Here is a 25,451-nt window from a genome sequence, read left to right as displayed (position 1 = left end):
CGCGGTGAATGTACTAGTCTGCCCTATGGCAGAAAGGACCAATCATGACCTTTATGCAGATATCAAATAACAACAACACAAACAGCTGCTCTTTATCTACAAACATAAATACTGTATGTATGTCATCTAAATGCATTGCTGTGGGAAGTTCCATCTCTGTGTTGGTTTGGGAATATCTGCATCTTTCCTCTTCTTAAGATTCATCTTCGCCCTCAGTCGCTGTCAGACGGATGAGACGCCAATATTCCCGATGCCCCACTTTCCAGGGGTTGCTACGCGGAAACGGAAAACAAATGAGGAAAACAATGAACGAGCTGCTGCCTTCGGGCCACGGTGGGTGAACAGACGCTAACAAGGACAAGTAGAGGTTGAGTGACAAGGCTCCGTTTTGTTACTGCACTCAACAACTGATGACTGGCTGACAACTGAGTCACACACTAACTGGGGCAGTCACATGTTAATGCAGGTGCCGCAGACGCATCAACACCTCATCATCATGTCAGCGCAGAGCGAGGAAATCACACATGCGCTCGGTGAGTATCGGAAGTTGTGCGATAATGAGTGTGTGTGGGGACACTTCTAGGTAACGTTGCATCTTTCATGTACGGGGGATGGACGTAAATAGGTCAGAGGAGCTGGCTTTGACCCAGCATTGGACCGGATGCCCCTCAACAGCAAAAGGAGCCAAGCTGGATGTCCAGTATGACCGGTGCTTGTCTGTCTGAGCCCTAGAAGATCCTTTAATGAGCGTGAATATGCAGCGACTTTAACCATTTAGCAGCTTGGACTCTCTCTGTTGTCCAGTCCAGTCAGAATAATCCATTTTGCTCCCCAGCAGTGTTTTTGTTCCCAGCTTGGTTATGATGTTGATAAGTTCTTAGGTTAATTGCAAGGCTTGTTTTCATCACCACTGCTTTTTAACATAAGTGGACAAACTGGCTTTTTCATTTTGCTTTTCTCTCATTATAAAAAGTTGTTGTGAATGTTTTTGTTGTGAAAACCCCATTGAAACACTTTACAGCATTATCCAACATTAACGATTAGCACGTGATCAAAGCGAAGTGCGCTACCCCTGTAGCTGAACCCCACCCCAACCCTTGGTCCTGGCTTCCTGCTGGGTGTCTGGTACCAGTCACATCTGACAGGTCAGCTGTGTGTCTCTTTCATGCCTGCTAGCTGTGACAGGCTCAACTGTCTCTGTGGGTTTTTTTGAAGTGGATCTGAACCACTGCCATGTCCAAATACTGCAGTCAGGACTTCACCTGAAGAGCCTCTCCTGGGTACAACTCAACTTCTGCTCGTTGGTAGTTGTATGTATAGTAGCTTAGTAGAGTGTGGAGACAAGGTGACAAGGACTCTTGGCTTGACATTGGCTTGTGCCGTACTGTCACTAATCTCTTCGATTTCTCAGGTCTACGTCCTTGTTGAATGCCAGTTGAACCAAGTTTCTTCTGTCCTGGATGAATGAGTTAATTCACTGACTGAGTTGTTTACTCCATATACTGTGTATCTTTACTATAATAGACCCAAGACACTTAACACTGGCTATTTATTTTCTGTGTCTAAACTCATAAGCAGTTGCTATGGCAACCATAGTACAGTAACATTTTATTCAATGTCATAAACACAGATTTAAAAGTATTCTTAATCTTGAATCCCTACTGAATAAAATATAAATATCAAAAGAAAGTTGAAAGTGGTCTAGTTGGAGGAAACAGACTAAGTAAAACACATTAAAACTAACTCTCTTAGATGAAAACACACCATCAATATCCTAGGGTCACTTTCATTCTTTGACCTAGACCCAGCTGCTACATCACAATCTGATATCATCTATTGTCCATGAGAGGAGGAAATATGTTCCTACCTGTCTGGGGCCCCCGTTTCTAATTATCATAATAACTGAGATGGTTAAGACAAAATCTATGGTGTTTCACAGAAAACAGCACATATGCACTCTGTCATCAATCAGCTGCTTTAATTAAGAGGCATCTTTAAATGCCAAAACCTTTAATTGCGTATCTGTCAAAGATGTTAATGAACTAGAGCAAGAACAGAAATCACTGAATGTAATGAACAGTATCAATGCAAATGTACCAAGTTTCCTGTAAGACCCCAAATACAAAAGCGCCAGAAAGGAGGGGCCGTGAGGAACAAGTGGGGCCTGCTATTAGTGCTCCGGATGCTAATTAGCCGGCTAACGTGACCGCGGCCGTGTCTACCAATCCCCACGCTTTCCTCCCGCTTCTGTTGCCGCTGGCAGCCCGGCATCGGAGCCGAACAGAGGCTGCCCTGCTGGCACACACCGGCGCTCTCACATCACGCTCCACCTTTCCTTCCTCTCCTCCTGCAAAGCCCTTCACGCTCTCTACTCTCAGCCAAAAGGTTGATCAGTGATTCTTCAAAGAACAACACCCCCCTTTATCGTTCTCCTTACTCTCCCCCACCACATTCATTATTAAAAATCACCTGTCGAAGGGTGGAAGCGGTGACAATACTGCATTGAATAAATAGATTCTCAGATCTTTCTTCTGAATTTCCCTTCGTCTCCTTTCACCTTTTGTCCACCCTGCACCGCGCACATCTGGAAACTATCTTGTCGAAATGTCTCTGTCACATTGCAATTAATAATACAACAAAGAAGAAGAATAAAAATGGGCAGGATGTTAGTTTTAAAGCCATCAAAAAAAAGTGATATTACAGTATTCAGACATTCCTCATTGTAGAAGAAAAACTGTTCACCACCTAAAATAGTTAGCAAATACAAGAGACAAGAAACCGGCCTCGTTAACCGCGAGGGGAACGTGTGTGTTGTTTTTTCATTAGGGATGCATCCATTACTCAGCAACAACCTAACTGATCCATGTCTTTGAGTTCTACAGTAATAGCAAATTGACTGATTTATCCTCAGGAGTGAAAGGGGTGGGAGCAGTCCAGCCAAAAAGAACCGCAGCATCATCGGCTTCGAGCTGATGGATGAGGCCGTAGTGACGATGAATTAAAAAAACAAAAGGTGAGCTCTGTCAGAAACAGCTGATGAGCAATGGGACGTTAAAGGCTGTTTGTACAAAAGGCGAGCAGCGCAAAGCGGCTCTCGACCTTCTACTCTCATCACCTCTCAGTAGTTAATGCACTTAAATTAGATTCAATCAGGAGCTAAGCTTGGAAACAGGAGCTGAGCTGGTCGCCACAGCCCGAGGCCCAAACAACCGCGACTTGTGGTCCCTGCAAACACAGTCGAGGGAGAAAAACACCCAACTTACTTGTCAAGGGAACAATTTACATACGTAAAAAGAAATGTTTAGACGGATCAATAACTCTTTCAATTTACATACAAGAAGTGAAGCCAGAATTATATTTAAGGAAGATGTCAAAAAACCCTTTGATCTAACCTATTGATTCCAAGGGCGTTTGAGTAATGTGATCCATGGGCATGCGCCTCCAGAAGGCCCCTCGCCATCGATCACATTTCATTAGCGATAGCTCTCAGAACCACCAAGGGTGGACTCCTAGGGTCAATGGACAGCTGAGATGGATCCAATGGCTCAATAAGATGATCAGGGTAATTACACAAGAGTGTGGGTTACACTAAGGTGGAGGGTGATGGCGGAAGGCCTGTCACAGGCTAAATGGGCTGATGTCAGCTGCTGTATAATAGCAAGTACAACTAAGAGTTTGACATGAGTCATAGCAGCTCACGCCTTCTTCTTGCCTTAATTAACATGCATGGCATTTAAAATTAAACACAAAGAGCGCAAAATGCCCTCTTAGAGTCTTTGACATTGACAGAAAGACTTTGGGGTTATGACTTTTCATGCACGCGGATGCAAGCGGACGTGCAGAGACCTGTGGAGCTGCTGCTTCCTCGTGTCTGGGCGAACGACTCTGCAGCTGGAAGCCGGAGATACAGGGCCGTGGCGCTCTGCAGGCTCAGCGCCCGCCTGTGTCCGCTGATAGCACCTCCACCGCTGCCACCGCCGTGGCAGATGCTGCTTGGTGTCTTTGTGTTCGTCCACAGCGCTTGACCATTGTGTTGAGGTTCATCCCAAGGACTTTGTTGTTCCGCCTTCTCACCTCCCTTCTATTCTCTCTCATGTGCAGTCTCTCGTATGCTCTCTACTAACCCCCTGAGCTTCAAGACACAGATGTCTTGAAATAGAAATAGAATAACTTAACGTCTGTGACATAAATAACCTATCAACACTTTATCTACAGACAGTTCCTCGGAGAGAGAGCAAGTTCGAATTTGTACTTAATTAATTGATCATTTTCTTCTTTAACTTTCCCCATGTGTCGACATATACGTCTCGTTAATTAAACACAAGGTCGTAAAAAATCTAATTAGGCTTTTTGTGTCTCACTTTATTTTAGTGTCTGACTATTATCTCCAGCAGGTGAGGTTCAGAAGCTGTAGGCCATGTGTTGCTATTAATTGAGGGCCATTTCTCTTCCCTGCTGTTTTTTAATATCAACTAAGCTAAAAGACACAAGCCCAACCTCCAGCAATCCTGATCATCAAACCTCGTTCTGCGGAGAAGGAAGAGGCAACGGGGATTAAAATTGAGTGAGATTGACGTAGTAGGAGAAGTAGCTCCAGGAGTAAGGACTGGAAATTGGTTATATGACACCTTGTCCAATTAGGTATCGCCAACACTAGCCATGAGCTGGTGACAGCACCGGCCCCTGACATGGTCACACTGTACCTGCAATTCGATAATGAAGTGTGAAAACAGTGTGAAATCGGTTCTGACATAGTAACCAGGTCTATTCGCCCACCTGTATATAATAAAGTCTCACACTGCTGATCCCACCATCTAATCACAACCGCCGTGGTCTGACAGCTGCGTTTGCCCATCGCTACCTACTAATAAAACGATGTCATGCAAATGGACTCTCGTATTTGGCCGAGTCGACTTGTTTCCGTCCGTCTTACACAGCTGAGTCGATGTTGCATCCAAGCAAGAGGAGCTGCCCACATTATCAATCGCTTCCAGACGTTTGGAGGCGTTTTGGAGGTCGAGAGCGTTCAACGGACCTTTCAGCCAGGTTCACAGCTGTTTTCATGCAGCGGAGCCTCGCACAGGCGCAGCCAACTGCAGTGAATGGAGACACATGGCCATTGCTTCACTGCATGGTTTTACAGCATAATGGGGGGAAACCCTCCAGAGCATAAGGTAATGCAGCACAGAGGACCACTGGGCGGTAAAACAACACAGGGACATTCTTACTTTTTCTTGCTACATCATCCGTGCATTTCTCAAACCCTTGCATTGCTCCTGGAAAACTAAGCAGTTACGGTGTAAGGAGACGACGCACGTCTCCATTTAAGATTCATATAAACGTTATTAATAGCTACAGTGTTATGGCTGTTGTCTGCCCAGAAGAGTGGGGGAAAACGCATAAAAGAAACAAACCAGCATGAACATCAATATCCCTGGCTTCAGTCAATAACCGCTGCATTTTTACAACCTGTTTATCTCTCCGTAGAAAAGATAACTTGCTTTACAAGTGACAACCAAAAAAAGAAGCCGGAGACGATTCAAAAGCAGAATGCAGCGCGTTCTCTGAAACAATCGGCGGCCTTCGCTAGTTGATGCCATCAAGAGGATATAGTCAATGATATACAGCAACTGGGCCCATTATAAGACACTTACAAATGTGTATTACAGCTCAATTACTGCGATACTATCAAGAGACATCAACTTCATCAATGCAGAGCCATCATCATTCACCACCTGCTCTGGCATGAGCATCTGTCGGATGGCTGCTCTGTCTGCTCCCTCTCCCACTGCAGCTAGCGTCCAACACAGATCCCTGCTCTGCTCCGTCTGTGTTACTCCACCCGTTCACTTTGCCATCTATTGTCAACATAATTTTTCTGAGGTGAAAGTCGTTTGGTCTCTTATATCATTTCCGGACGGCTAAAACAGCAGGGAACGTACAGCAGCAGAGGAAGAGGTGACGTTTATATAAAAGGGGTCAGAGTAACAAAAGAGGAAGCAGCCAACGCTGTAGCTGTGTTGCCACCTACAGAACAGGTGAAGCATGGGGTCAGGATCTCTATGAATATACACTCAGCGGCTCAACAATAGAACTACCACATACAGTAACAGCAGCCACTGTGAGCTCAATAATGAAGATATGATAGAATTATCGCCTTTGAGGCGATTTCAAGGTAGAAACTGAGACATTATATTGTTGTTAAAGTAGAATTGAAAGAACCTAATGAAGTGGATTCATGCATTCTGTTATTAGACAGTGACTGATGGTAAGAACCTGCAAGATCTTACTGGTTTGACTTCAGCTGCATCTGTAGATCAGATACAAAGATCGGCTTCGGCTCGGATGAGAGCAACAACAAACAGTGTTCATTTTAACTGATGTGGAATTGACACAGGGTTCCATTATAAATGTCTGCACATTGTGTGGGTCCTGGCTGTCAGTTGAATCCCAAGGGGGAAAGAAATGGAACTAGACTGACGGGGCCTCACAACTTAAGTTAAGGATCAAGGTTCCAATAGGATAAGGTTGTTCTGTTTAACTCCGGCGTTGCTGACCTCGTGACCTCGCGTTGAAAACATGCCCCACTGACCCTGGACTCGGCCGCACAGAGGACATTGAACTGCTGACAGGCGTAACTCACCACTTTGAAGTAGTCAGGGCTGCACTCGCCTCCCCGGTAGTAGCAGGAAAGCAGCATGTCCTTGATGTCGTGGCCAGTCCGGTCGTAGAACTCGCGCATGTTGAAGGGGCGGGGCTTATAGTTGTCAAAGTCTGCCCTCTCCTTCAGGACCTGCATCACGTTCTCCTCCACCAGGTGCGGGTCCCGGATCTCGTACCTGGACAGGAAGGTTCTGGGCTTAGCTTAACGTGCTCACAGTTAATAAACATTGTAACAAATCACCCCACTCCTAGTCTTTATCATACAGTAGGAGGTCTGTAGCTACTGTATATGATTACAGAAAACATGTTTTATTTTGCATTGTTGGCCTTCGTCAGTAAACATCAAAATGTTAGACATAATCTACCAGCCCTTCCCCACAGTCTTTTATTTCAGTCTAATCATCTTCAAACACAAAGTGTTAAACCACAAAGTAAAAAATAGATGTGTTCAAAGAATTCTCTCAGACAGCAGGGCACGACTCAGCCTCGGCTGCAGCTCCGTTTCATTTAAAAATGTGCATTTAAAGAGTTTGGCGGGCGGGCAAGCATTTTTTTTTTTGGCAGGACAATGGGGATTAACATGTAAAAAATTAATAGAGAGGCAAGAGCAAAACAGCATATTCACCCGTTAACTGAACAAAAACGTGTTGAACCAAACGCTCGCTCTGCCAGACCTGCAGCCCAGTATTACCCAACGCACACATGCTTTCATGCACAATCAGATCAAACTACGCTTCAAGTAGATTTACTGTACTTTGAGTATCAACACACACCACTTCAGCCGGGGAAACATTTTAACATAATAACTGATGGCATAGCTATGTTTGAAAACAAGCACCTGCTCACAGCCATTCACAGATATAAATTAACCTCAATTATCAAGTGTGGCCCTGCTCCGGGAACCTGCGGCCTGTCAACGGCCCCCTGCTGAGCGATGGCCCGTCACTGGCACCAGCGTCCAAATTATGGAGTGCTAAGATTAAGCACTACTGACAGGCACTTAGGGGAATAATTTGTTAGGACACACAGTGCCTATCAGTGTGAACAGCACTATACCAGACTGCATGATGGTTTTCTGTATTAACTCAGAAACAGGATAGTTTGTTCTGAAGTCCTGAAATTGTGCATAATTTGAGAGTGCGCCGGACTCACGTCTTGTGTTACTGACACGATTCTGGACGGCTCAGTTTACAGTCGGAAACGTGACTATGTCGGTCGGGGAGCTGGAGAAACCAGGAGTGGAAAGCCATGAGGCACAGAGAGGCAAAGACAAACCCTCCTCCACAGATTTGTGGTCATAAATCTGTAAAAGACGTGGCAGATGCCGAGTGGAGCGTCAGGTTTTGGGATATAAATACTAATTCCGAAGTGGTAGTGAATCCTAATTGACATTAATTCCACAAGGTCAATCTTTGTCTGTGCTCAGGCACAAGATGCTGTCCCTTGATGGCGGTAATAATGGAAGCTGATCCATGAATAAAAAATGAAATATTACATTATTTCTTTCCTGAGCACTGCTTTAAAATTCATCCAGCGATATATTTTCAACTCGTGTCCCAACCAAATTACAAGGACTGTAATATGTTCCACGGCCGCTACAGCGTTGTTTACCTGCTCCGAACAGAAGGGAATGAAATATTCACCGTGTAAGACAGTGTGCGCTGTAATTTGAAATGGGGACTGTTTCTCTCTGCTGTGCTCATAACGCTGGAGCGTGATGGAAATGTGTCATGCTCCGTGCTGGGTGGAGTTAATGGTGCTGTGACTGAGGAGCCTGGGACGACTGGTGTGACCGAGACCTGGAACTGAATTCCGCGCAACGCTGTTGTCGAGCTGAACAATGCGCCGTCAAAAAAACGGCGCCGAAGGCCAAGTGGGCGCCTGCGAAACGTGATGCATTTCAAACCTCTCCCTTTGCACATATTCAAACCACACAGTGCAAATCAGCCCTGGCTGATTATGGAGCGAGGACGTAAACTCTAGCAGCAGATGCCTACTTTCTTTATTTACAATGTCTTAAATAAAACATGCAGCAGGAATTCGCAGCAGCAGAGGCGACGAGGCACGACGGCCCAGAGAAGACACAGCGTACGCGTCCGGCGTGTTCACAGATTAAACCGATGATTAATCCAAGACGGATCATTCATCCGCCGCCGCTTTGTCCTTGACTCATCTGGCTGTTGTTGAAACACTTTCGAGGGGGATCAGGGCTACGTCGGCGTAACGCTCAGCTGCAGCTGGCGTGTGAAGATGTGAACAGATGAGAAACTCTGAATGAGGGACGTGGCGTCATGGTGTTATTTACATCATCTTTAAAGGGCTTCATTAGCACGAGGGTTGTGTGGGCTCCGCAGCTAATGAAAACAGACCTACCTACTATGACAAATTGTAATAATAATTGCTTTTTTATCTTGAGAAAATAATCTCTAAACTCGACGACGGGCCTGTGGACTGGAGTGGGGTTACTGTGTATTGGATCGTGTAGTCAAACAACCATAATGTTTCCTTGTCTTACAGTGACAGCTGCTGTCAACGTTCCACAATGTTATGACTGTTTTCATACAGTTACTTTACATTTAAGGCACTAACAGCGCTCCAAGTTCTGGCCTAATCAGTTAATTGCATCAGTAAGTACAATAGCAATCAGAGTGAGCTAGCCCCAGCTAATTCACTATTAACCCTTGACGCGAGCAGTAATGTAAATGACCTTAACCAAATCACAGGTCAGGCGCAGGCCAGTCACTGACTGAAATGAGTTAGAGCCCTAGGAAAATAAGCACGGCTCGAAACTACTTCATTACTGTCGCCCACGTGGCAACTACATCAGTACACAATCACGCTTTATTCTAATAAGAAGATACAGCTTGTTTTCCAAACTTAATTGAATTGTACCCTGAGCCAGTGTCTTCTAAGCAGCACACAGCTGCCAGGAGAGCACTTAAGTCGCAGCGCTCGCATCCCCAAGTCAGGAGGCTTTAGCCCAAGCGCGTACAATCACAATAATATGGTTAGATTTTTAATATTGCCCTGCCACTGTTCCCTAAAGCAATCACAACAAACTCAGTGCACAGGGGCGGGGGAGGCTAAATTGGATTATGGGCCACAAGCACTTTAATTTTCTTGTGGGGACTAAAACGAATGAAGAAGCATCTGCATCCCTTCGCCACCCCACGAGAAGCCAGTGGATACGGGGAACCAGTTCAGACTGAACTCTGATGGTGAGACCAAACATTAGTCTGAGGTCACGCTCTCAGCGATTAGAGAAAAAAAATCCCCCTCCCTGGAGGTTAATACTTCCATTGTCATAAAAACCTCAGGCTGTGTCACACAACAGTGAACACATCTTGATATAATCTCAGGTAATTATCTAATTAGTGCTAATTGGACTCCAACACTTAGGAGGATCACATTGTTTGCGCGGTGCCCTTGAAAATCATGTCTGAATGGGTATATGGAGCTAAAACGATTCCTGGCAGCAACGTTTTACACACACATACAGTATCAGCGTTGGGTAAGACCGTAGAAATGCAAACGCAGGCAAACACACCTTTATTACAAACAATCAAAGTCCTGTAATGAGATTCAACACCCTGCCATGATGGCTCACGCTCGCTATGTTAAAAACCTTTACCTAAACACTAAATCGCATACTTATGTCTGGCCAGCGGTAATATTCTAAACAATCACAATATAAATGCAAATTAAGTCGCATTCGAAAAATCGGCTTTGGAAGCATCTCCCGTGCACATTTTCCGCATGATGATCTGGCCTCGGCGCGTCCTCCCCGGCCCAGCGCCCGATCCTGATTAGGTCCTGTGATCTTGCTGAGACTGATAACGCGGCCGGAGTTACCGTGGCATTACTTTTTCTTGGTCGCAGCCCAGCTTATGGAAATGCAGCGCATGTTTGCAAGCTCAGGGAACATGCTAAACCCCGGGAACCGCGTAAGCAGAAGGCTCGCTCCTCTGACTCCACCTGAGCCGATCCAGCGCTTTCTGCCGGCGGAGCACATCAGCGGCACCTGCTCCGAAATGACCCTCCATTTGTTAATCATCGAATAATTGCCTTTGCGACATAATAAAAATTAAGTTTAGCCATTTATCCATAATGTTCTGCACTGTGAAGTGTGACTTCAACCTGCGCAAAAGGAATGCGACGGGAACTGCAGAAAAAGCTGGTGAAGTGGAGTCGAAAAGGTGAAGTTAGTAGCTTAGCTTAGCTTAGCTTACCTTAGCTTAGCTTAGCTCAGGTAGCGTGCCATGGCGTTAGGAGTGGATTCTGCCTGGTGCAACGTGACTCTTTGATTTTCTCCTGCGTTTTTCTAACAGAAACACGCAGCACAATGCTGGATATCAAAAAAGTTTACCCCCGAAATGCTTTCCACCCGATCAATGTTTAATTTAACAGCAGTGTCTACAGGAAGCAATAAGGGCTTTTTATCTACAAGTCAGCGTCGAGCTGTTCCCAGTTGTTTTGTTTATCCTCCTCGGTCCTTATCACACGCTGAGGAAACAGTGATGGAGCAGTACCTGCTACAACAAAAGCCGTGTTTGTCATCTTTTAGCAAAACTTACTTACTGAGCAAACTCAACTAAAGACGCCCCCCCACCACCACCACCCCAAGGCCAAAAGAAGCAGAGCGGGCCAGAAGCCGTGTGAGAGATGAGAGAGCGTTAATCAGCGGGACAACTCTGTAGCTTAACAAACAGCGCTAATTACACAGGGATAAAGACTTGTTCATCACACAGCTTACGAGACACAAGTTAATTGCCTCAGCTTGTAGTTCCCTCCCTCCATCTAAAGTCAACCACTTCCAATGTCACTTCAAGTGGCACTGCTTTCATTTTTAGCTTTCTCTTCTTCGCGCACTGCGTCTTTTTGTTTTTTATATTTTTCTGTAAGCACCTTCCTAGTTCCAGAATATCTGGCTGAACCTACAGTAATAAATCAAAGACGCGGGAGCTGCTGTAGATAATAGTCTGGCATTACAGCTGACAGTACAAATACCGAGAAACAAATCCACGTAAGACGCAGGCGCGCCGCTTGAAATATATTCCAAACAACGCTCCGAGCAAAAGGAATCCGTCGCCTTCCTGTAAGGCTGTAATAAGGATGCGTATACAGGGGTCACAGATCAACGATATTCACTATGAATGCTGGGAAATTGGATTTATGTCAATCCAGCGTGTAGAGGCAGAGGTACTCTCCAACTGTGCCCTGGGCTCCAGAGCTGCGCGGATCAATATGCTAAAAATAGGCCGAGTAATGTGTTCAAGATGGTATTTAGATATGCTCACATGTCCCGGGCCTTTGATTCGGGCCTGGTGTGCACATCGGTTCTGAATGTAATCACGGGTGCAAAAACGAAAGACGTGGCGAAGAAGCTTCAAGACCAAAGTTTCGGCGAGCAGCGGTGAGCTTGTTACGGCCGCTCAAAGACTGGACGATCGAAGCACAGCAGGGGGCCAACAAGTGTGACGGGAGGAGACGGCGTCGGCGAATCGCACGTACGTCCTCCCCACGCTTAAAAAAAAAAAAAAAAAAAACACTCATCGACTTATCCAATATTGAGATATTCGTGTCACATGAGCTGGAAAATGATGAGCTAAGGAGCTGCACCAGCGGCATTTTCTCCTGCTTCATTTTATATTAAGCACTTGGAAACAGCTCATCCATTATCAGTTACCTGGGGGATTCGCGTCATCTGTGATGTGTTCCTTTTCATTTTTTATTCAAACACTGTATCAACACTTTTTGACAAATGGTCGTTGTGGGTGTATTTCATGTTGTCACACAGGGATTCACACATACAGCAGCTTATGTGCGATGTGCATACCAGCTAACATGCTCTGTAATGTCACTGCATTATTAAACAGCCTTTTCCTCGCTTTTAGAAATCATTTATACCTCTTTTTCCCCTCTCTTCATCACCTCGGGCTCAGGTCAGTCCAAGTTCCCTGTGCATGTCCATGCACATGCATGCACATGTCCCAGCGAGACGTATAAACCTGAGACGTATAAAAGCCTTGCTTTTCACATGACATTTAATTTTGCCTGAAGCTATTTTGGTATCACAGTACGATTAAAAGATTCCACTTCCACTACAGCTGATGTGGAGCCATTTCAAGTTCAAAGTTCACTGGAACCTCACAGATGCCGACTGCTAGGCCTGACATGCAGCACCAGCACCGCTTCCCTCCACAGAATGTCTAAAGATGCATTTTGGCCATTTATCAGCAGGGAGCTAGAGATTGGATGATTTAACGGTTCAAATAGAATAACTCCATTTAATCACGACAGCTCTAGTGGTTCAATCTGCACAGATATCTCAGATTGGGCAGTTGAATCCTGAATCAACATCTAATTAATCTTCACAAATGAGTTTCCCCGAGGAAAAAAACCTGCGAGCTGAACGTTGGCTTGTTTTAACCCACACATAAGAGGAAAGGAGCTGTTATAGGTGAGCTGGGTCTCTGACGCACAGGAGGTCAAAGAAGCAGTCCAGACTCACAGTATACACACACAGTAACAGGTGGAGCTACAGTAAAGGCACAGGTAGGGATCGCTGGGGGGTCGGACACCTACCTGCCGTTGAGCAAGGCAAGCAGCTCCCCAGCGTGGTACAGGTCGTTGCGCGTCACCCGGCTGAAGCGGAAGGAGTTGAGGTTGCAGATGGTGACGGCGGGGAACGCGATCTGAGGGGCCGCCACCTCGTCCAGCTTGGTGATGTGCGGGTACTGGAAGTAGAACTGCACGCGGTCCACGCACACCATCACCAGCACGGACACGGAGCCCAGGAAGAACAAGATCCACAGGCTGCGCTTGATGTACATCCGCTCATAGGTGAACATGTGCGAGATGCCGTGCAGCGTGGACCTGGTGGCGAAAACTTCGATGGGAGCCGGCTCCTTGTAGTCGATGTCGTCCGAGTCCGCTTTGAGATCCATGTTGTCCAGGACGAGTCGCGATCGGTGAAGGATAGGAGGTCGCCAAAGGAGCCAAAGTGGCTTTATAGATAAGCAGACGCTTAATTAATGGGAGGGAGGTTAGTGTGTGCGAGTTCACGCCCTTCTACGCATGTGTTTCTCACGCGGCTTGCGAGAGACGTCGCGTCGTTGGCACCCGGTTAACGGCCACACGCCCCCAGCATTTTAGCCCCGAATGTCCTCGCGGCGAAACGGACGAAGCGGCGCGAGGCGAAGCGTGCGTCGCACTGTACCTCCGCTGCGTTCACAGCTCCATAATAAAGAGCCCGGTGTGGCGCGCGCGTGGATGGATGCCAACGCAGCCCTCGTCCTCCGTCCTCCCCGCGCGCTCCTGCGATATGAACGAGCTGACGCTCGGCGGCGAGGGGGCTGGAAATCGCCGGGCAGGTCCGCGGCTCGGGAGGGAGAGACGCAAGAGCGGAACAAAGCGCCGCGGCGATTCAGTGCGGGGGCATCAAAGCGCTGGGGAGACTCTACGCGGCGTCCTCCGCCCCCCACCGCTCCTCGTATGCAGTCCGAACACGTGCTGGGCGATAAATGTCCGCGGACGTCTCGCCTCTTAGCGCTTTCAACGCGTCTGCCGGCGCGTCGCGGCGTTTCTCAGCAGCCGCATCGCAGAGGAGCGCGCTCCGTCATTCAGCTGCCACGCTGCGCCTCTGCTCGCTCGCCCGCGTCCATCCCCTCCTTTCGAGCTGCCTCCAGCGACAATGCGGGGATCCTTGATTAGGAGACTCCGGCGACGGAGAGAGGGGCCGCGCACCTGGACGGGGAGAAGCCGAAGCCCGGCTGGTGCGGGCGGAGCGGCGAAGTGAAGGGACGCCACCTCGGGAGGCGTTTGCGGTTTGCCCGGATCAATTAAATTCGCCCCAAACAGGAGAGAGGCAGGGTGGGAGGGCATGTGTTTTACGCCGTATGACGACGTCCAGCGACGGTGTCACTAAAGCAATATTGTGTATTTATACCTATAAGCAATCTAAAGGAAGCTATGACTCAAAATTGAGTCACAGCCCTGAGCTCTGCTGTTTACTCACACCTCTATTCTCTGGCAACAGCCTGAGCAGCACCCATTTAGTTGCTTTTGTTGGGTGAGATGATGAGGATGATACTATTAAATAGGTTAATTCAGCTTGTTTTAATGGGAATCCACTTAATTTGAATAATTAAAACTTGACTTTAATAGCGAAGCTAATATCATATCATTTATTAAATCCTGGTTGCAGCTGACAACTGTAGCATCGGCAGGAAAACACATCTCGGTTTCTACTGCTGTAGAAGGTGATTTAAGGTTAAAGCAGGTGCATTTGAACCTCAAGCATCCCGCTCTGTATGACGACTAGGAGCAAAGCGAAGCCAAAAAGCCTATTCAAAATATTACCGTTTAGCGGATCCGCCGTGTGAAGGGCAACAAGGAATGGAAAAACTGCAAACAAGAAAGAAAACCTGGGGACATTTTACAAAGTAGCTCATCAGCTCGCTGCATCGTCTGGGGCTGAATTCAAATGAGCACACACGGAGTCAGCATAACAGCACGGGCTCTCACAGGGACAATGAGGTGAAAATAAAGAGGTATACTCCAGTTGAAGTGCAGTAAATGACAACAGTGGCCCATGAGAAGAAAGAAAAGTCATATATTATGCAGATATTTTTTTGTTTTATTAACACTAATCAAATATTGTATAAATAAGTTTCATTATCCACATTAGAACTGTAAAAATGTTCCAATAACATTGTAAACAACTCACCCTGTTATATAAGGTTTGCTTAGTGAACCACATAAACACTCACCTGTTCATACTTATATACTATAAACATATAAAACATTTAAAGTGTTCCCTGATGTGTTGTGTTGTGTAACCACACGCACATACTTCACCACGCAGGCGTTCAAGCACGTTTACCCCACTCTACGCACGCATATATATATACACATCCCATTTGTACACAGCGCCCCGGCAAATCCCCAAACAAATCTATTTTCTCCTCCGACCAATTCTCTGTAGCTGACTGTTGAATGGAACATCCGAATATGTCGGAGTGAGCGAGCGAGCTAAACACAGGCAATAAGGCAGATGTGTCGCAAGGCCGCCACTGCCAAATCTGTCATAGGAACCGTATTGCCAAGAGGCGAAGGGAGCTCACCCATGAAATTGTTCATAACGCGCTCATAATTGCCATTTGCCATAGTATTGACTGTGACAATGTGGCAGTCATCTATAAAGCCTGCTCCCTATATTGATCAACGGCGCCGGGAAGACGAGCCGCGCTGTATTCTGGTGGGGCACACGCGAATTCTGGCTACGCATTGTGCAGCCGGAACGTTTGTGGGTTTGATATTACAACATGTATTAAATTACTGAGGTGTGTTGTAATGGCAGGTGTTGAGCGGTGCACTTACTGTACCCAGATTTAGCTTCCACTGAGTCACGGTTGTCTAGCGGCACAAGTCTATAAAGGAGAAATGACTGGATTCTGCTCACAGGTTATCGTGTACAATCCCACTTTACTGTATATTTTACATTTGCAAATCACTAATAGTATATTTGCTGTTTTCGAATCTTCAGGATAAAAAGTGAACTAAACCAGAGTCATTAGCATTTCAACAATGATGCAAACGTGTGGTTGAAACCAGTACTTTTTTTATACTACTACTGGCCTGTTTTTCAGGTTTTGTCACTTACTGTACTTTTTTCCACTAAGTCATAAACATCTGATTTTACTGAACATGCAACCTAATTAAATAAAAAAAAAAGCTGGCCAAACCTTTAAATGCAAGTTAGCCGTTAGAATGAAAGAGAGTTGTTTTCTCGGAGAGGGAACAAAATGCATTAACGACACCTTCTTTGTGTGCGTCCTCACGTAACATGAATAGAAAAAAGCACATGCTTAAAAGTTCCCTGCCTCCATGCGCTCATGAAATACTCTTCATTTCTGCTGTGCCAATTTGCCTCTACCCCATTTCGTCCGGCGTACAGTAAACAATGAGAGCCCCCATTACCGTGTGACTTTCTGAAAGGAACACGCTGACGAGAGCGTCACCTGTTTGAGAAGCTGAAGCACTGTATGACAGAAACCCATATGTAATGAGTTCTGTTAAGATTTGACCCACTTCCACCCTCAAATCCTACAGTTATCCTACTAGCCACCATAGTAAGTAAGTGTAAAGAATAAATGTGTGCATCAGTTCTAGTATTAGATCCTCATCCTCACAGTTTTAAAATGGAGTTTGGGGTAAATACCGAAAACCATCAGCGTTTCACGCTTCAGGGAATGTCTCTACTTTGTCCCCAGTGCATCGTCTTTCTGTCTGTGTCTGTGATGGGAATTACACTGTATGACTTACATCAGAGTTTTAAACAAAGCCCAACTCTCTGTGAGGTCGAGTCTCCTTTAATATTCCATTTGTCTCACACTAAGATGCCAAGAACAGGTTTACACACGGGTACATTGTCCAATCTGCCATCTCCTCTATTGGCTTTTACTTTTGGCCAAGGCTACGTGATGTGCCAGTGCTCACAGAGGGAGCTGGCAGCCTCCGCGAAGGCACTCTGGGGTCTCATTGACAACTCTTTTTAGTTATCGTTGGGCAAACACGAAACAGAGACACCGAGAGGCTCTTGACCCTGATGATCGGAGTGTACAGATTCTCCCACCCACACCCAGAATCCGTTTCCAGGCAAATGTTCCCTTGGCAGTGGTCCTGATGACATCATCAAAGGGTGAGAGACAAAGTCTTCGCGGGCAGATGGTCGTTAGACCTGATAATGAGTATCCGCAGGTTTCAGAGGAGACAAATGTGCACAACCCTAGTGTGCAGTGATCGTTATCAGTCAAGGACGCCTTTATCGACAGCAGGGTTGGATCTTTGTACGACACCGCTCAACAAGACGTCTTCCCACTCGAGCCATGTTATATTTAGTTATGCACAACTTTGACAGGTAATGCATCTCTGCTTTGCTGACCTATAATTCGTTACCCTGCTATCGCTACAGTACTGTCTGTATTTCAAAAGCAAATGTGTCAGGCTGCTCAGGAGAACATGTACAACCCCTCCGGGCTCTTGGGGGAAGGACCAGCAGAAATTATTCATGGACCAAATGACGGAGCAATAGTCAAGTATGTAGAAACAGCCAACTCCAGTTTGTTTTTCACAATTGACTGGTGCCTGTTTAGCTGCTGGGATATTAGAGGCCTCCAGACCTGGTCTGCTTTGCTCTGATGAAGGACAGGGATGCAATTTGCACATTAGAAGGTAGTGTCATCTCACCACTGCTATTTCTGTGGTGACTGGGTCTGAGCATGAGCTTTTAGCTGCGCCTTCAGTTCAATACAGCGTCAGGTCCCTCAGCCGCAAACCTGATTGCCCCACTGTAGGAGTAGTTTGGAGTGCGCACAACCCTGGGCTACATCCACCAGGAGTATCGCGAGACATTCGCTGACCTTTGCGCTCACGTGTATTTTGGGTTTGTCGCGTTGGCATTTGAACAGATCCAGGCGCCAGGCAACCGGCGCAGCAACGAATGATTTGCCAGATACGAGCGTTTTGGCTCGCGGGCAGGTTCCTCGTTCACCGCTGACATCTAACAGCAGCAACAAAGCAGCGTTCGCATTTTAGAAGGTGCTCTAATGATCATGGCGAGCAAAAACAAGCGGCTCAGAATCGCTGCTAATTGTGCTTTCGGCGATGACTTGCGCGCTCATTAGCGCCGCTCGGGCTTGAGTGATTGGCTATTGTCCAACGCTGAAACCCCATTATGGCCATCAGGGGGACGCCAGGTCAGTCCCATGGACACAGACTTTACTCTTACGAGGAGCACATAAGAACCTTTAAATTATCCTCCAGGAGGAATTAATCCTAATGACTTCTTTTCATTAACAGCTAATTAAATACTCACATGCAGACGGTACCTCGCCCCCATTCCCCACTTTTGTCTGTCTATTATTTTATTGGTGGCCTGCTGCTTCTGTAAGGCAGGCGAGGTGAAGTAATATTGTGCTGCTGCACGTATGAGATGCAGGCAGAACAAAATGGGCTCCCACTGTAGCCTGTAACAGGACATAAAGGGAAACAGTTCAGTCAATACACAAAACAGTAGTGATGGCGACGGAGGGAATTTTCCTGAGATTCCCTTTTTTTGATTTACCAAGCATTGCGGCGGCCACATAGGCCCCAGTCAATTGTGACAGTAGCTCTGTGGAACAGAATGAAATCCAGAGACCGGCCCTCCACTGCTCCGCATCTATTTTCAATGAAACCAGGTTATATATCTGATTGTACCAGTGAGGCACAGAGCGAGAGCGGAGTCAACAACCGCATTCACACAAAAAACGCCATGTGCAATTTCAGTAAATAGTCCATCGGCCCAGGAGCTGGATGTGTTTGGATGCTGGCTGCCTAAAAGGATGGAAAATGCAGTATTTCAAAATGCAAAGATCTGGAAAAAGTAACTTATCACGATTATGATCATGTAAAGAATCTAAAGAGCACTTTGTGCACTGCCATGCAATGCAGGGCCTTTTCTTACATTCCTTACTCCACCTTCATTTCCTTTGACGATTTCAGAATTACTCAGGTCCAAGTTAATTTTCCCATCTCTACCTCTGGCTCATAATGTAGACAGTAGTCATGCATGAAAGTAATATTGCATGGGCCAGTGAAGCTCTGAGATTGCATTAACTGTCTCTCTGTAGTACAGTCAGCGGTAAAGTGTGACTGACGGCGTCCACAATCAGTCGTGTGCCTAATGTCCGAGCTCTGCTGTTCCCGAACCCTGATCCGACTTCAACCTGCCCACTTCCACCGCGCACTGTGAGGTCACGCATCGCGCTGCTGCTTCTTCATTCCAGAATTCCTACGGTGACACATTAGTTTGCTAATTAAGAAGTCACTTATCACGGCACACTTACTCACACTGACGGACTTTCCCCGTTGTTGAATTGTGCTAATTGACATATATTCATTTTCTCCCCTTCCCCTGGGGGAATAATTATTTTGACGGCCAGTGGCAGGTACTGCATAAATGTGCGGTGCAATGAAAAACATGCGTACAAAACAGCTGCACAAGCTCCCTTGAGTTGTATGTTGTTGCTTTAATTGCATTGCTCACATATATCACATTACAGTATTCCACATGCCGCATGTCAATACCTCTACGCGTGCGTGCATCTTTATGCTGATGTTTATTTCATCTCCATTAAGTCCTATTGCTGTAGGTGATGTTTTATCTCGTCTTATAGTATTTCCAGTTAACGCCTCTTAACGACTGTCTAATGACCCAACCACTGACGCACGGAGTGACGGGGATGAAGCAACATGGTCGACCAGTTTTTAATCACCTCTCCTCCTCCCTCTGCCGCTCAGCCAGGGAGGCTCGGAGCAGCAGCCTCCTTTTCCACTCTAGTAGACCCTATCACGGCAGCGACCGAGGGCCAGGCCCCGGCAGCACGGCCGCAGCTGAGACCGGGGCGGAGGGGGGTGGGGGGTTGGGGAACGAGCAAAGCAGCTCGGGGTGAAGGCAACAGCAACAGCAGCAGCAGCCGCTGGAGGATGCAGATGGATGAACAGTACTCCACGGGATCAATCAGCGCTCACAGCCACAACAGATCATCTTTCTCCAGCTCCACAAGCCCCCGACCACCCCCCTCCCCACCCCCCCATGAGGCGCAACACCCAACCACCCCACTGTACGTGGCGGCATCTTGCCAGATACATAGAGGGCGAAGGGAGAGGGGAGTGAGGTTGTAGCTGCCTGGAGAGAGAGAGAGAGGAGGATGTATTGATTGTTTTCACTGTGGTATAATTGCAATTAAAGGTTGCAAACAGCCCAGTGGATCAGTTTCTCCGCTGTCGCCCAGCAGGAAGCATGACAGCGCTGATGCATCTCTACATATCTCCTCGGCGAGCAGCGGCGGGCGCTGATGCACTGCCGCTACCCGTGGACCGCGTGTAGATTAGTGCCACAGTGTGCAGCAATTTAGCCCTTCAGCTCCTCACACACACGTATGCATATTTCACACGACGACCGCAAACACGTGACAGTTGGTGAACTTTCAAGCAGATCAAGAAAGGTGTCGCTCCATGGAATTCTGACCTAATGGTGCTTTATGTTTATTGGAGGGGTTTAGAGACTGTTTGGCTTCAGTCAGACTTAGAGATACATCTGCTGCATTGGCCTTTTGTATTTGTTCTACATGTAATGCACCATAATGATCTTGTTAAAGTTTGGGATTTGGTAGGTAATCTAGGACACTTCTGCAATGTTGGCCCATGAAGAAAGAAGGAGAGTAAAATGAGCTGCAATGGAAACAGGAAAAAAGCTTCTTAATTATAATTAAACAGAGACAGACAAACCTATCTCCATCTGCAAACACGTTTCACTGGCGCTCATCTTCCAATCTTAGATCACAGGGCACTTGCAGTATCTGCTGTCTGTCCCTGGGGTATAAACAGAGATGGGAAATAAGCTTTCACACTTTATGCTTCAGCCGCTTGAAATAGTTTCCAGAGAGAAAATACATTAAAGAGCTGGGTGCTGTTTCCTGGGCGGGATTTAAAGTAACCACAAGACATAGCGTGTGTTAGCGTCCTTATTGGGACATTTAACAGGTTATTTACGCCCTAAAAGGTTGATTAAAGGAGTAGTTGTCCTCAATGTGCCGAGAAGCAAAACACCTTCCTCACAAATGCTGAGATTTTTCTGTGTACCTCTCGATGCGTCATCAGTTTCCATGGCTGACGAGCTCAGGACTTCTGCCTCACACGCACAAACGAGAGAGAGAGAGAGAGAGAGAGAGAGAGAGAGAGAGAGAGAGAGAGAGAGAGAGAGAGGGAGAGAGAGAGGGAGAAAGAGAGAGAGGGAGAGAGAGAGGGAGAAAGAGAGAGAGGGAGAGAGAGAGAGAGAGAGGGAGAGCGAGAACATGCTGGAAAGAACGACTGTGCACGTCCTTAGCTGGAGTTTGAATATCTCTGTGGAAAGAAGTTCAGATTTTCATATATGCCACACTGGCATAATCAACAGCTACCCAGTGATAACTGCAGACCTTCTATCGCACACCCAATCAGTGCATCCCATTAATTTCTTTTTGGGGACCTCAATTTCCTGCTCGTGCGAGACATCTTCATGGGAACCAAATGGACTGTTCATTAATGAGGGGGAGCTGTATCAAAAACAAACATCTTTAATTAGCACATCCCTCTCCCCGTGCTTGATCGCCCTCTTTGGTTCATGGTTGCCAGGAAAGGTCGGGCGGTGGTGGGCTGGGGTTCCTCCCACGGGGGGTCTGTGCACCCCACAATTTCTCTATGGGGACAGAAAGGTTGTGGTGCCCCTGCTCATCAGGAAGTCATGAGCGTGAGGACCTTTTCTTGCTGTGTGTCAGGGGGTCTGCTCAATTACCAGCCAGCACAGCTATCTCCTTAATAGCCTGATAAGGCAATAATCCAAAATCCATGCAGTTTTAATGAGTTCCTGTCTAATTAAGGATTGTTTATATAAAAAATGGACACACCAGAGACCTTCTCTATTGTCTAAGAAACTATTGTTGGGAACATCAGTGCGACCAGTTAAGAACTATTAAATGGCTTGGAACAAAGTATTAATATATTTATATTTTACTTACTTTCTCTGCAGAAATCCATCAATTCATTCATCGACGATTTTGCTGCTCAATGTTAAAGAGGTCAGAGCGAAGAAGAGGAGAGAAATCTGCTTGAACTCAGTTCTCACACTGGATTTAAATCTCCCATGTTGGGAACATGGACTCGCACTTAGTTTCCTTGTCGATTTTAGTACTACACAAACTGAAACGGGTTATAAAGGAAATCCCACGTCACCCGTCGCCTGTAAAACGTACATGAAGTGGCTTTATGCCATACAGTATGTGTATGTGGAGGAGAGTGTTGCTTGTGTTGGTCTTTACCCCCCTCTAGTGTTGGACTGGATCCCTGCGCTGCCTGTCACTGGCCACTTTATTAGGTACAGCACACCTGTAGAATAGTGCGTCCAGTACTAGACTACTACAAGGTTTAAATTTGCTGGTGATGTTTGGGCCATGAATAAAATGAATGATGTGGTCACAACATGCGCTTCGTTCCTGAATAATAGATCACAGCAGAATTAGCACCTTTTTGAAGGCTTCATCTTAAAATATAAGACATTATAAATGCGTAGTGTTTGTACTGGATTGAATTAGACTGTGCAGGTAAACATAATGAAGTGGCCCCTTAGAGTAAGGTACAATCTAAACACAAAGCAATCAGTCACAAACCACTATAATTTACAGGTAAAATGAAAATACTGCGATCCAGCTTCAAATGTCACAGTCTTCTGTATTATCTCAGTGCTTCACTTTAGTCGGAACTTTAATAACAGCTCCTACTGTCAACAGATAAACCAGTCATTTCTGGGAAACCGCTGTGATGTGTATGATATGTAAGCCTAAATAAATTTGTGAGTAACGTTCTAATCTCCGTGCGTGTGTCACTCGGCCGTGAAGCGTTTTCCACTGGTCGCGGCAGGTGTTCGGCAGCTGGCGGCGACGCGGCGCGTGAGACGGGCCACAGGTGCGTCCCCGGCTTCGGCACAGGTGAGCGAGCGGCCACGCGCGTCTGAATCAGCCGCCGAAGGTCAAGCGGCGGCATAAAAGGCGGCGGGCGGCGCCGGTGCCTCGCAGAAACGACGACGTGACGCAGTGCAGACATGCTGAGGTTTCTGCTGTTGACAAGTCTGGCGGCCGTGGGTGAGAAAAGTGCAACATCCAATATTTATCTCCTTCTGTCTCAGTCGCTCGCTGACTCTCAGTCATCCGTCAGCCAGTCAGCTTCTGGTGTAGTCAACTCGCAGCAGCTCCGCGTGATCTGCTCAAACACCCTCTGCCCCAATTTCTGCTTTTCTTTCCGTGGAAGCAAATCATGCCTTCGAGCTGTAACTGTCTCCTGCGTTTTTGGTGCAAGCAGTGCTGGCTGAGCCGCAGCCCAGGTTCCTCATGGACGTCGCGCCGAGGGTCGTGGGTGGAGAGGTGGCGGCGCCCAACTCCTGGCCCTGGCAGGTAACGCCTGCAGCGGCGTCGGCCTCCGTCCACGCGTCCGGCCCCTGATTTGACCCGGCCGTTTACGTTTCCCCCCAGATCTCCCTCCAGTACCTGTCTGGAGGCAGCTACCACCACACGTGTGGAGGGTCCCTGGTCGGGAGGCGCTGGGTCATGACCGCTGCTCACTGTGTGGACAGGTAAACGCAACGTGTGGCTGTGTGGCTTTATTGCACGGCCTCCGATTAATAAGACCCAAGTACAAACAACCCTGATCTTTGCTCAGAGACTCACAGATGATTTATTTCAGTGGTTTTAAATGTCAACAACACGAGGATGCTTTTTATTGGCTCGTTTATAACTGTCACACACGGAAGAGGATTCATTCCTTTGATTAGAAGACTCTTCAAACAAGCGCTAAACGCCACACTGTGTATTTTTCATCACTGATTATTCACTACTTCATATGTACTTATAGCGTCAGGACGTGGCGTGTGATTCTCGGCGAACATGACCTCAACGCCAACAGCGGCAGGGAGCAGATCATGACGGTCAGCAACGTTTACATCCACCCCAAGTGGGACTCCGGCCGAGTGTCCAACGGGTAAGAGAGCACGCGTGGACCTCCGCCCCCACACACGCGCCTCACGCTCCCCCACCTCCGCCTCAGGTTCGACATCGCCCTGCTGCGCCTCGCCTCCGACGCCGCGCTCAACGCTTACGTGCAGCTGGCGTCTCTGCCTCCCGCTAACCTGATTTTGCCCAACAACAACCCGTGCTACATCACCGGATGGGGACGCACCTCCAGTGAGTGGAGCGCACGTGTCCGCCGCGCGGCGCCCGGCGCGTGCTAACCGTTGCTTTGCCGCCTGCAGCCGGCGGCCCTCTGTCCCCGCAGCTCAAACAGGCCTCCCTTCCCGTGGTGGACCACGCCACCTGCTCCAGGTCCGACTGGTGGGGCAGCACAGTCAAGACCACCATGGTGTGCGGAGGCGGCGGCGCCGAGGCCGGATGCAACGTGAGTGTCGATGGATAAAAGCGTGTCTCGAACGTGCTTTTCTGCTGTAAGTACTGCATCCCCCCCCCCTCCCCCCCGCTGCTCGCAGGGAGACTCCGGGGGACCTCTGAACTGCCAGTACAACGGGAAGTACTACGCGTACGGCATCGCCAGCTTCGTGTCCGGCATGGGGTGCGACACCTACAAGAAGCCCACCGTCTTCACCCGCGTGTCTGCCTACATCGACTGGATGAACTCGGTCAGTGTGAGGCTCACCAATAAACCATTTATTTATTCCCTATAGAAGTTCTTCTTCTTTATTGCTGCTCGTGATCTCGCAATTTCTTGTTTCAGATCATGGCCTAAGACGCAGAGGAGCTTCTCAATTTGATTGTTTCGTCTCCTGTTCTTTTCCATTCATTGGTCAAACTCCACAAAAATAAACTTGATTAAGTTTTGCACTATGTCTGATTTTTTTAATTCAATTCATTCAAAAGCTATTTTGCTGCGTAGATCATAAAAATCAAGGTCAAAAAGCGATTTCAAAGGATGCATAACAAAAAAACACATGCTCAGCACTGTGGTTCTGAGGAAGACATGATATCGTACATTACAAACTATTTATTATCAGTGCATAATGTCCCATAGCAGCAGGTTTGACATGCTATCACAGCGTGTGATAGCGTGTGAATGCCAACAGGTGCGTGTGAGCAGCGCTGAGCTCAGCAGGCGGTCCGGCCGACACCAAGGTCGGCGCCGGGTATAAAACGAGAGCTCCGTCT

The 25,451-nt window shown here is 47.2% G+C and overlaps 2 protein-coding genes and 1 long non-coding RNA gene across 4 annotated transcripts in view; 2 read left to right on the top strand and 1 right to left on the bottom strand.

The window, feature by feature from the left end:
- The window catches only part of asic1b (acid-sensing (proton-gated) ion channel 1b), a 99,568-nt gene extending 85,064 nt beyond the window's left edge, over nt 1–14,504 (bottom strand). Inside the window, exons 1-2 of the mRNA XM_029149758.3 lie at nt 13,249–14,504; nt 6,644–6,839 (exon numbers count right to left, since the gene is read on the bottom strand). Coding sequence (XP_029005591.1) covers nt 6,644–6,839; nt 13,249–13,610 — 558 coding nt within the window. The 5' untranslated portion in view covers nt 13,611–14,504. The remainder of the gene's footprint in view (nt 1–6,643; nt 6,840–13,248) is intronic.
- On the top strand, nt 154–850 carry LOC129604102 (uncharacterized). The gene is made up of 3 exons (XR_008694718.1): nt 154–333; nt 467–533; nt 626–850. It is a non-coding gene; the product is annotated as an uncharacterized LOC129604102 (long non-coding RNA).
- An 8,727-nt stretch (nt 14,505–23,231) lies between the features above and the next one.
- On the top strand, nt 23,232–25,130 carry LOC114856326 (elastase-1-like). 2 transcript variants are annotated; one of them, XM_029152197.3, is made up of 8 exons: nt 23,232–23,384; nt 23,602–23,693; nt 23,772–23,872; nt 24,151–24,276; nt 24,343–24,479; nt 24,548–24,690; nt 24,779–24,928; nt 25,024–25,130. In XM_029152197.3, exons 1-8 carry the CDS (start codon nt 23,345–23,347, stop codon nt 25,033–25,035), a joined length of 801 nt encoding a protein of 266 aa, XP_029008030.1. In that variant the 5' UTR covers nt 23,232–23,344; the 3' UTR covers nt 25,036–25,130. The 2 variants fall into 2 exon arrangements, with proteins under 2 accessions (XP_029008030.1, XP_029008029.1); XM_029152196.3 differs by having other exon boundaries at nt 23,251–23,384; nt 23,599–23,693.
- Nucleotides 25,131–25,451: the final 321 nt, after the last annotated feature.

This window comes from Betta splendens, chromosome 5 (assembly GCF_900634795.4).
Source record: "Betta splendens chromosome 5, fBetSpl5.4, whole genome shotgun sequence".
Classification (NCBI taxonomy): domain Eukaryota; kingdom Metazoa; phylum Chordata; class Actinopteri; order Anabantiformes; family Osphronemidae; genus Betta; species Betta splendens.
This window is presented reverse-complemented; position numbering and strand designations above follow the sequence as displayed.